We start from the raw sequence: 12,766 nt of genomic DNA, 5'->3' as shown, positions 1-12,766 counted from the left end.
AATTTCATGGACACTGGCTCTCCTTTCCTAACTAAGAAATATGGTTAGGTATCACCTTCTTCAAAACAATTGATGATTTAGTGTGTTTCATAATATAAAAGGAGTTTGCTCTCTCCCTATTACAAATATTTGTTTATTTTGGATTATCATGCCAGGCCAATTTACAGTGGTTGTTGGTGTGTTCAGGCAACCTCTGATGAGATCCACCTGCAAAAAGATATTTCGCCTTTTGCCTTTTGATTTCCCCCCCCCCCTCTCTCATAGGATTATAAGAAATACTTAGTATATCATTACATATATATTTGTGTCTTATATTATTTAGCATTCATTGACTATATTTTTCTATAATTTTCATGTAATGTATATTTTTAGTTTTAGTCACAGTAGTCCTCTCTTATCTGCAGTTTCACTTCCCATGGTCAACTGTTGTTGAACATATCAAATGGTAAATTCTAGAACTAAACAATTCATAAGTTTTAAGTTGTATGTTATTCTGAGCAGTGTGATAATATTCCACACCATCCTCTCTGTCCTGTGAATTCTCCCTTTGTCCAGCTTATCCATACAGAATATGCTACCCGCCCATTAGTCACTTAGTAGCCATGTAGGTTATCAGATCCACTGTGCTGGTATCACAATGCTTGTGCTCAAGTCCCCTTATTTTACTTAATAAAGGCCCAAAGCCCAAGAGTAGTCATGCTGGTGATTCGGATATGCCAAAGAGAAGCCATAAAGTGATTCCTTTAAGTGAAAAGTTATGTATGTGTAGGAAGAAAACATAGTATATCAGGCATCCACATGAATCCCTCTTGGATAAGGGGGTAATACTATATGCCTTTAAAAGTAATAGTTTTATGATTTTTTTAGTAAAATTTGGGATTAGAGCAGGATAATTAATAGTGCAAACTTTGGAGTTAAACAGAATAGGTTTTGACCCCCAACACTACCAATTCCTAGTCCTGTGATTTTTTGTGAAGTACTCATCCCTAAATTCCTTGTCAATAAAATAAGAATAATAATATCAGATAATCTGTAGGATTAATGAGATCATGCACAAAATCGAAGAAAGCTTTTGGCTCATGGTAGTAGGTGAAGTGGTGATTATTTGAAATTATTTTTAATTAAAACTTATAATGGCCATTGTTTAATAGGAAGACTTTAGGGGTATGATCTCAGGGATATATCCTGAATAATTGTCCTCTATTTTATATATTAAAGGGGTTGTATGGTTTTGTAAGAAAGGGGCACTTTCGTTCTTTTGGTCTACATTCCTAGTCAGGGATTAAATTGTACATTGGACTGTTCCTGTTAGAGCTAAATCATCTCATTTCTTTATTATTTGGAAGGAGAGCTTAGATGTGTTGTTCACTGTCTGAAAGGGCAAGCAGCCTTGTTAATCTCCAGGAAAGAATAGTCCATATAGGAAAGTATGCCAGTGGGGTGCCCCTGACTGTCTTTCAGATGAAAGGAATATCTAATATTATTTATTAGACATGATATGATGATGTACTGTTTTTAAAAATACACTGATTTACTGGTATTAAAAATAAACCAATTTATGAAATACTTAGAATTAAAGGTAAACTAACACCATATGTAATACATAAGTAAAATAATTGGGACCATTGGATGTGTCCTAATTCTTTTATGCTTAGAAGAAACATTTCTTTTCAAGATATATTAATTTGATGTAATTGGTTGATTTGGCTCAACACCCCTTGAATATATTTGAAGAATCATCTAATGTAACTAGTTTTTAATGCTCAAGACTTGCACCTGTAATTCATATTTCTTTTATCCAGGCTTGATTCCTATAAACCACCTCTTTATCTCTTGCATTTTTCTTCTGCCTGCTTAAAAGCTGCTATTCCCCTTTAATTTCTATAAGTTGCCAAGATCAAGAATAACTAATATTTTCAAAAATCATCAAGTATTTTTAAAAGGAACGAGAATAAGCCAGTTTCTTATACTAGTATGTTGGTAGTATTGGTGTGCATCCTGTAATTAAAATAGCTAAAGATAGCTTTTGGTATTTTATGTTTGTTGATCATATTATCCTACATTAGTCTACCTGGTCTTTCTTTGCACTTAGCCAAGTCAGACCTGATAGACATTTACTTTATTTGTTCCTTTTCACACTACTATGGTTTAATAAGATATTTTTCCTCTGAAAATACTATTTTCAATGTCCAAAAATTTCATTCTAAGTGATGACCTGGCAACCTTGAAGATTTGAATGAAAATAAAAGCTATGAAGATTAAAGAAACCCCACCCATCCTATGCACCAAACAGATATTTGAGAAGAAACTCACAGTGAAAGAGGGGATTGCAATAGTGAACATTTCCTAAGAGGGATGCCAGTGAATAACGTCAACTATGTGCAAGAACTACTGTAGTTTTGAGAAATGCTTGCTGTGTGTCCCCAGATGAGTGCAGGCTTCCGCTGGAGAGCTTGAAGGGGGGCCTGGAGCATCCCACGCTGCTCAGAGGCCGTGGGAACAGTCCTGGGAGGATTGCTGCCATACATATTTTTGGCATTAAAAAAATAGTACTTAGCACGTGAACTACATTAGCAAACAGTGAAACAAAAGTAAAAATTCACCTTCATACCTGTCACCTGAGCAAATCATGTGTGATTCAGTTTTGTGAATAAAAGGAGAGACAGTGATGTGGGTGGCGTGGGGTGGGCCCATTTTATAAAATATTTGGCTCCATTTTATAAAAATGGAGCAGAAAAAAAAGAAGCAGACATACAGAGAAAAGGTTAGAGGCAAGAGATGGAAAGAGAGGACATTCTGGATTTTCCATGCATTCCTGCCTCTGGGGTACATAAATAACCTAGACCTTTATTACAAATTCCATGTCTTATTTAGGCTAACACAACTGGAGATTAAAAGATCCCCAAGAAAATCAAGTAGAGCCCTATCTAAGATGGCTCCATTTTATAAAATGGCTCCATTTTATAAAATATTTGCTTCACTTGTATTTGCAAGCTAAGTTTATTTGATTGCGTTTTTAACCACAAAGACGGAAATCTGTGGTACTAGTCTTTTGGGGGACAGTGCATGTTTTGTTGGTTCCACTGTTTAGCAGCCAGACTCTACAATGATAAACAGAAAGCACTGTACCTGCCTTGTTCTCATATAGTAATTAAGCTGCAGAGGGAAATCCCCTTCCCCCTTCCCAAAAGGATTAAGCTAAGCTTGAAAGCTGATTAAAAGATACATAAGATTTTAACATATGTTTTCCTATTTTTATAAGTATATGCCTTGCCTTTAAATTACGTTTAGTGAAGTCAGTAAATTCTCTGTTCACCAAAATAATATTTTATACATTCAGTGGTTGACCACTAAGCCACGGGCATAGACTACATTTGCCTTCTCATGTAATGAATTTGTGTGGAAAGCAGTTAAACGGTGTCTTCAGGAGCTTGGTCATTTAAAGAATGCAGAGGAAATAGCATTAAGTGTCACAAAATTGTGTACCTTACTTATTTAAACCTATGTTTTCTGGGAATTTCTTGGAATGCATTTTCCCATAGAAGTAATATGAATATGTGTCTCTGTTTTTAAAGCAGCAGAACTCCCCTCCGCCCCACCCCCTATTGTCCCCAAACAAAATCTTAGATAGGGCTCTACTTGATTTTCTTGGGGATCTTTTAATCTCCAGTTGTGTTAGCCTAAATAAGACATGGAATTTGTAATAAAGGTCTAGGTTATTTATGTACCCCAGAGGCAGGAATGCATGGAAAATCCAGAATGTCCTCTCTTTCCATCTCTTGCCTCTAACCTTTTCTCTGTATGTCTGCTTCTTTTTTTTCTGTTTCTTTCCCTGCAGAATTGCTTTCTTAGTTTACTAATCTACATGACAGAGAACAGAGCTGAGACTAGGGTGAGGTGAATGAGGTGCAAAATTTCAGAGAGAACCAAAAAATTCAGGATGGAGACAAATAATATGTTAATGTAATATTTCAAAGTTAATGATGAGCACAATATCAAAATTTTTAAAAAAGGTAGGTTTAGTATAAAAATAGCTCGTTTAGTGAGTTGGTTTCCAAATAATAAGGGAATTTAATTTATCTTATGATTTTTTATTATAATTTTTGGAATATCTGAAAAATATAAAGTTCAATGTGTCCTTTAATTTTGGATGATTTTAACTTTTAGGATACTTGTTCTTCATTTGCCTTGTTATTGGGTGAATTTAAAAATATTTGAATTTCAGAAAGGTTAAGTTTTTGTTACCTGTCTGTAATAATAAACATTCTTTTGCCATTTTAAAGTTCAAGTGACCATCTCTGTTAGTGTTTGTGTTTGGCTATAATAGCCTGGAGATGATAACCTAGATTCTGAAAGGAAACTGTAGCAGTGATAGGTTACTAAGAAAGTATCTTAGATAATAAAACAGTGTGCCTTGAATTATTCTCAGCCCCTGCCCTACTCAGTCATAATGGAATCATTGAAAGTGATGCTCATTTTTAGGTTTGTCAAAACAAATTTGAAATAAATGAAAGTATAGATATTCTATTTTTTTATAATTATAGATGAAGAAAGAAAACAAGAAATAAAAAATATAATTGTATGAATAATGTTAGAAAAAACCTGATGTTCAATAACAATGGGATACTGAAGCAAATTATGATATATCTATATGAATTACTATATAGCATACCCAATTGAGGGTTTGTATACACTATAACAAATACTATATTTTAGTCATATTGGAAACCATAGTTTCCTCTTTTGTACAAATCAGCAGATATACGCACAGCTTAACACATTCCTTTTATAAGTGTTTTTACCTTGTTATTGCTTTTCAAAATATAATTGAGGCAGAAGAGAACCTGCTTAAGATTTTCCAGGTTGGAATTAATTTTTCCACTTGAGTGTATTAGAAAGTAGGTGCTAGACCCTCTAATGAGAGTTGTAAAGCATCATCATGGACCAAGTGCCAGACTATTCAAATAATTTAATTTTCTATTTAGAGTTACAGCAGTGATTGAAAACACGGGCTGTGAGGGGGGGCTAGAGAGTGGGGGTGAGATTAAATGAATATATAGGCAAGGAGCAATTTCAAGGTTGATAACTTCATCCTATTATATATTTCCAACTATGCTAATCCTAAAGCTCTTCTGAGAATCTATTTTCTACTTTCTACTAATTTTCATCCTCTCTGTATGTTATTTTTTAAATCTGGTTTTCAGAAATCTGCTCCTTGAATAGAAAATCATATTTCTGTAGACGTTTAACAAAGACTTACTTTTTTAAATCTTAATTTCCCCAGTATTCATGTTTGGAAGGAAAGTAAAATCGCATAAATGATGAGTGAACTAGTACTCGTGGTTTAGAACTTTGTAGGTTTAGTTTATCAAATGTAAATTTTTCCCTTTGGCCGCCTGATGTTTTAATTTTTACTGTAGCCCTTAATTTAGCTATTGTTGGGTTTCAATAAAGTAAAAAAACTTGAACACTTAACTTTTTGGACTATTGTTTATTAAAAGAGCATTCAGTCGGAATGTTATATCTCAGTTGTAAAACTCCTTGGGAATCTAAAGGCCCAAAGGGTGTGTTTTTTTGCATTTAGCTCACTGTGCTTTTCTTTCATGTCTTTCTGTTCAGCTGGAATGCTTGCCAATTCTGCTGCAAACCTCTAGGCTGACCCTGCGGACCCCAGAACCCTGCTGGAAAATGCCGTCTGAACACTGCCTCAGGTGAGCCCGGCAGCTTATGTTCTGCGTGGTGTAGTCAGCCCCCAGTTTTCACACTGCACATTCCAGGACCAAGTGCAGAGCAGGGGCGCAACACATATTTGAAGGAATTAAGCCATCCAGTCAGAGTGTGTGTGAGTTTCATATGGTAACACCAGGGCTAAGTGCTGTGATCTGGTTACTAGTCAGACCTAGACATGTTTCATCGTTCTTTGACTGATACTAGTTTTTATCTTTTTCTTATTTAGGATATTAACCTCCCTCAAACAAAAGGCACACTGCTATAAAGGTATATGCTTTAAAAAAGTATCAGGCTCTGGCCAGGTAGCTTAGTTGGTTAGAATGTCATCCGCACATGCTATGGTTGCAGGTTCAATCTCCAGTCAGGGCACATACAAGAATCAACCAATGAATGCATAAATAAGTAAAACAACAAAAAAATGTTTCTCTCTCAAATCAATAAATTTTTAAAAAATAATCAGAAAGCTATACATATATTTGACTGTCATCCTAAAGCGATCACTGGGGAGTGTGATACGTATTCTCAAAATACTCATGACATTTTCTCTTAATAATTTACTTATTTAACATATTTATTGAGCCAAGCACCCTACTTGGTGCAGAGGATCCAGTAGTGAATAACATAGATGAGGTTACTGCCCTTATAAAATATATATTCTATGGGCAAATCACACCAGGAATAATGCAAATGTCATTGTGAGAAGTGCTTTGGAGGAAGAGTACAGGATTGCTGGGATGAGGAAGTGCCTTCCGTAGGAAGCTCTCTATGATCTGAGTTCTGCAGGTGGAATGACAAGGGGAAATGCCTCAGGCAGAATGGAGCTTGGCACATTCCCCAAACCGAGAGGCAGTCATTTAGGAAATGCAGGGTGTTCCTTTGAATAGTCTCAGTGGAGGCAAGTCTTCATCAGCCTCTGAGGAAACAAATGGATCTTCAGATCAAAGAATAAAAAGGTGATAAACCTGGGAAATACCTTCTTTATAAAAATATTAAGAATTGGATTTGTCTATGAAATACTGAAACCAGCTTTCCTCCACAACTCTTAAGCTATTAGGGATAACCAGTTCCCAAAATGTGTTCCGAAACAGGCATTACTGCTGGTGGCATGGTGCCTCTGCACTCCCCAAGGAAATCTGCTGCTCTAGACCAGTGACTCTCTAGGGCAGTGGTTCTCAACCTTTTGGTCCTTTAAATACAGTTCCTCATGTTGTGACCCCCAACCATAAAATTATTTTCGTTGCTACTTCATAACTGTAATGTTGCTACTGTTATGAATCGTAATGTAAATATCTGATATGCAGGATGGTCTTAGGCGACCCCTGTGAAAGGGTTGTTCGACCGCCAAAGGGGTCGCGACCCACAGGTTGAGAACCGCTGCTCTAGGGGGATGAGTTTGCCCTCAGGATACATTGTGCAAATACCTGGCAACAGTTTTGGTTGTCACTTGGGGGCGGGGATGCTAAATATCTTAAAATGCATAAGATAACCTTCCCCTAGTGCTCTCCCCCATAGCAAAAAAAAGAAAACAAAAACTGACCTAATCCAGAACATCGATTTCACTGACATGAGAAATCCTGCTCTAGATTTGGCCTCCAGCCAATAGAGCACATTAAGACCGTGGTATCTGTCTGCCACCACCTCAACCAAGTGCTTTATTTTTGGCTACCAGGATCCACGTGCATTCTTGAAATGATTTTTTTTCTTTAAATCTTCCATCTCTGTTTTTACTGATCAACTCCGTTTGCCATCTGTCCTCCACAGCACTATCATCTTCACCGTGGTCTTTCCTTCTCTGCTGAGACCCAGAGCCCTCCCTTCCCCACCTTTCAAACTTCCCCTGCGTGCTGTGGAACTATTATCATCTCCCTCACCCTGAAAAACTCTCCACCTCCTGACTTCATTGAGACCCGCCCTCTCCTGAGGCATCACTTCTCTTGTAGCCCTCTCACGTGGTGGCATTATTATTTCCTCACGTCTTGTGTGTTTTAGGGATGAGTACAGAGATTGTTGTCACCCTGGGACATTGTTTTGCTTCGAGATCATTGCTCCTCAAACTGGTTGTTTGAGAGAGAAAAAAAACACACACAGCAAAAACTTGCTTCTGAAGGTGGTGCTCTTTACCTCTCTCGCCCTCACCTCCACTGCACTATTGTCTGGGCCATTTCCTCATTCATTGAGCGTTTAGCACCTGGTCTCAGTCTTCTTCCTCATCATGAATCCTTTACAGCTTCCCAGTGCTCTCAGTGTTTGCGTGGAGAATCTGTCCAACTTTGTGGCCTTGGATCTTCAACCTGCTTTTCCCCGAAGTCCTTCTCCCTTCGCTGAACCACCCTCTCCCACGCTCACACCTTGGACCTTGAATCTCCAGTAGTTGCTCTGTTTCTGAAACCACATCAAACACTTTACTCTTACCAGGACCACTCCTTCTGTGTCTCGCTCATAGCTACCTCCATCCACCATGGTGGTACTTGGACCTCATTGCAGTGTCTCATCTACTGGCCCTGCTACTTTCTACAACCCATCAACCTTTTTGTCCCCTCATTTCCCTTCTCATCCAGTTGAGATTCTACCACTCTTTTAAATCCTTAATTTCTCTTGCTCCCTGCATTTCCAGTGCATTTCCCTGACAAAATCACAACTCAGATAAACCCAACTATCCAGGTCCTATGGAGATTGGTTCCCCTAAATCTTTAAATTCAACAAGTCAAAAATGCCCAGAGTTTTAATATGTTCTGGTCCACTTATTCCCTCTCTCCTGCCACCCAGAGGGCAGTCATTTTCCATAGCTGAGCCCAGCCCTGCTTCTGTGTTTTGAATTCTATCTTTCTTATCTTCTCAGCAACCTTTGACTGTGGATTGTCTGTCAACTATGTTCTGGAGACACAGCTGGCTGTGCTTCTATTCCCCTCTCTATGGAGACGAGTCACAGATTTACACCTCTAGCCAAGACCTCTTGCTGAGCTCCAGGTCCTGTACCATATCCTGCCTTGTCCTCAGAATTCTAGCCATTAACATTCTGTGTGAGGGTCATGCCCCCTCCTGCCACGGGATTATAGGACTTGCTGTTCCCCTCACTGGAAACCTCTTCTCTCTCCTGTTTGCTACAGCCCACAGCTCCAGCTGTACTTCAGGAAGGCCAAATTACTTGATTAATGTGTAACTGTCTTGCTAAACTGAATGTTCCACAAGGGGTGCTACCAAGCTTGATGTGTTCACCATTTTATCTCCAGGACCTAGTGCAATACCTGGCACAGGATGAATAAATATTTCTGGAAGGAGTGTGTCATGAACATCATGCTCTGCATGTGATTTTTTAGCTTTTGCCATCAATTTCAGAATGAAAGTTAAAGACTCGAAGTCATGAATAGCCCTATTCTCTAAGACATCATTTATTTATCTCCCTCTTCCTGGCTGCTGACATATGGCCAATCAAACAGTTGCTCCCTGGCACCACTAAAAAGCAATCTGCTGCTCAGGGCATCTGGGGCTTGCCCTGCTGTAACCCAGAGTCTGGGCCCAGTGAGGCTCAGGAACAGCCATGCGCATCGGCAGCTCCACAGGGTGCCTGGTGCTCTCATAGAGCTCAGGTGGGAGGAAATGAGGGTCCCGTCTCCCTGGGAACCTGTACACTGTCCAGAAGAACCATAGTGCAAAGCATATTTATAATTTAAATTTTTCAGAGTCACATTTTTTAAAAAGACAAAAAGAAACAGGTAAAATGAATTTTAGCTATATAGTTTAAGCCAGCATATCAAAAATATTTGGCCGCCTTTTTCCACACGACGCCTGGCATCCGGTGTGCGTTTTACACTTACAGCACATCTCAACCAGGTCTGCCCCCACGCCCGTGGACTGCACAGTTCTAGGGGCTGCCTCTGGGGGGCTGCTGGGATTGCCTCGGAGAAGCCAGCACCCTCTGCACTCACCTGGGAATTTTGAAGGGGTGGCATTACTGTCATGGAAGACCTTTCCCAGTTTTAGGAAGACGCTCAAATCTGTGTATCCCTGGGAAATGTGCCTCAAGTTTTGGTCTTTTTCAGTAATTTAGGAAGTTTTAGGGATATGATTTTCCTACCTTCTTCTTTGTTCCCCACATACTGGGAAGACATTACTCTGAGTGGGGAGGTTTAATGTGCTAATTTGGTATAAGTTATAGATGCCAAGGGAGCCGTTTGCAAGCAGGTGTCTGCTCCCCGCCTTAATGTAGTCATGGCACATTATAGTCTTTGCTTCACCTCCTCCTCGTTTATTATCGTTGGCTTCAAAAGGGCCTGCCATCTTCCAGCTGTGTTCTGTAGCCACCCATGCCTTAACATTTAGAGGGTTGAGGTCTTTTGCAGATTTACATCTGAGAGTAAGTGGGAAGTTACCTTCAGACTACAATAATGGCTTGTTGATTAATAGGCCTTTATTTATTTATTTATTTATTTTGCCAAATGTTGCAGTATTTGTTTCTGCTTTGAAGAATTCCTAACATATTGGTTCCAAAATATTTGGAATCTTGAGCCAAGTTTTGCCTTAAATATTTACCATGTTGTTTTCTTCAAGCTTGAATATTTCAAGCCCAGCTGAATGATCCTGCAAAATTGTGCAGCATCACAATTGTTTCAGAGCTAAGCCCTTTATTCTTGGGCAAATTTCAGTTTACAGCTGTTCTTTCCCTGGCAAGATTTATTCACTGTCAATTGATATCTGAAATTCAAATACTGACTCAGTCTTAATAAAAGGACACAAATTGTGGCACTATCTTTGGAAAATGAGTAAGGAAACATTTTAAGGCAATTATTTTAATATATTCTTCTGTTCCACTACAAATGAAACTTCAAAATACATTTATTAAGCACTTAAGATGATATTAAAAGGGAGAAAAGTTATGAGGGTTTCAAATAAAATTTTTAATGTTATTAAAAATCTATTCTCTAGTCTAAAACTTATCTTAGTTACAGTGCAAAGATAAATGTTTTGAATCATGATTTCAAAAATTTCTTATCACATAAATATGTTCATGTATATTATTTTTAAAAAGCAACTTTGAGCCCTAACCGGTTTGGCTCAGTGGATAGAGTGTCGGCCTGCGGACTGAAGGGTCCCGGGTTCGATTCCGGTCAAGGGCATGTACCTTGGTTGCGGGCACATCCCCAGTAGGGGGTGTGCAGGTGGCGGCTGATCAATGTTTCTCTCTCATGGATGTTTCTAACTCTCTATCCCTCTCCCTTCCTCTCTGTAAAATAATCAATAAGATATACATTTAAAAAAAAAAAAGCAACTTTGATTTTGCAATTAACCATACATAATATAAATATAAAATTACTACGGACCTTGTGATGTTCTTCCCTTGCAATCATAGATACTTAATGTCTTTTTTACAGATTATCACATTTTTTGTTTTGTCTTTTTTTGTTTGTTTTGTAAGCAGGAGGATAAATTTGTATTATTGTGTTGTTGGTGATAAGTTCTCAAAATGCCTGATCTTAGACCTTCAACTTTATCTGTAAAACAGAGATAATGATAGTATCTGCCTCATAGGATTGTTATGAATGTTAAGTAAATTAATACTTATAAATCACTAAGAGTAATTCATGGAACATAGTAAGAGCTTTGTGTTTGTAAAATATATCAAAATGTTCTCTTATTTAGGAAAGATTTTTTCAAAAACTATTTTAAAGCTTTACTTACATGATACAACATTTCTGTTACTATTGCATTCCTTCATTTCTTTAATTGAGCCATGCTAATTAACCTCCATTTTTGGCTTTGCATAGAAATTTGTACTGAAAAGTTATTTATGCTTCTGAATGCAGTTTTCAATTGCTGATATAAAAAGTCTGCCGATAGCTAAAGCCACTAGAAGATGAATATTTGATGACAGTAACCATTTCAAAACCCACTGCTGCATTTCAACTGAAAATAATCCTCCCACCTTCCCACGAGAACTTCCTATATCATCACCTCCTGTCAAGTTCTTTTTCTTTCAATGGTTCTGACATTTCGGAGGCTTCTCAGTCAGAAATGCCCAGTGCAGCTTACTGGCTACACTCTGGTATTTCACAGGAAGCATTGGCTTCCATTTCAGGTGGTACGATTTGTGCTGAATCGTAATCTATCAGCCAACTGGAACCACAGGCTGGGCAGAGTCACTCAAATACATTAATCATGCAGTGTAGGCCAGTGGTTTCCCCCTAAGTCCTCCGAGGGGCTCTTTCTCACTCAGAGGGAGAGACTGGAGGCAGGAGTTGCCAGGATAGGAGAGACAATGCTCAATCATCCATGTGGTCTCTTTCCTCAGCTTGATGAAAAGGGTGCAGACCTGAAACGGGTTGATGGTCCTTGGTCTTGTTCTGGGGGTAATTTGTGACTGATGCCACGCCCCTCTCTTAGTCCAGTGCCAGTTCTGAGGGTTAGGGCGCTGTGGAGATTTTCATACATCTGAGCTGGAATTGTTCATAGCTGCCTGCAAATGCCGTTTGCATTTTGTGTTTATGGCATTACTTACACATTATTTTAAGAAGATCAGGGGTTTCACCTAGGGGTTTTGAAAGGATATGGGCAGAATATTTTAGAATGGGGTAGGGAATGAAGGGGGAAAGTTTCACAATGGATAAATTTAGCAACTTCGAAAAACAGAAGAAAAATAAAATTGTATAGTCATTCATAAATCTAGTTCAATGATCACATAGAGACATTGGTGGCTGAAATTGTAGCTATATTTTACTTTCAGCCTTAAATGTTTTTCACTTACAATGGCATTTCCTTTCATGTTCATAATTTCCCAAGTTAAATAATGAGCAGCTGTGGTTGAATTAATTGCTTTTTGCATGGAATGGTCACTGGCAGCCCTGTTTTCTCTTACTGGCATTTGCTTCATTCTGTTTTATTTACTAACTAGAGGCCCGGTGCACGAAATTCGTGTGTGGGGTGGGGGCGTGTCTCGCAGCCTGGCCTGTACCCTCTCACAATCTGGGACCACTGGCTCCTAACCACTCACCTGCCTGCCTGCCAGATCACCCCTAACCAATCTGCCTGCCTGCCTGCCTGA

At 38.6% G+C, this 12,766-nt stretch overlaps 1 protein-coding gene across 1 annotated transcript in view; it reads left to right on the top strand.

Moving 5' to 3' along the window:
• The window catches only part of KLHL32 (kelch like family member 32), a 189,831-nt gene that overhangs the window by 40,365 nt on the left and 136,700 nt on the right, over nt 1-12,766 (top strand). Inside the window, exon 2 of the mRNA XM_059700895.1 lies at nt 5,620-5,711. Coding sequence (XP_059556878.1) covers nt 5,689-5,711 — 23 coding nt within the window. The 5' untranslated portion in view covers nt 5,620-5,688. The remainder of the gene's footprint in view (nt 1-5,619; nt 5,712-12,766) is intronic.

This window comes from Myotis daubentonii, chromosome 6 (assembly GCF_963259705.1).
Source record: "Myotis daubentonii chromosome 6, mMyoDau2.1, whole genome shotgun sequence".
In the NCBI taxonomy this organism is placed as follows: domain Eukaryota; kingdom Metazoa; phylum Chordata; class Mammalia; order Chiroptera; family Vespertilionidae; genus Myotis; species Myotis daubentonii.
Note: the sequence above shows the minus strand (reverse complement) of the source record. Positions and strands in the feature narration are given on the sequence as shown.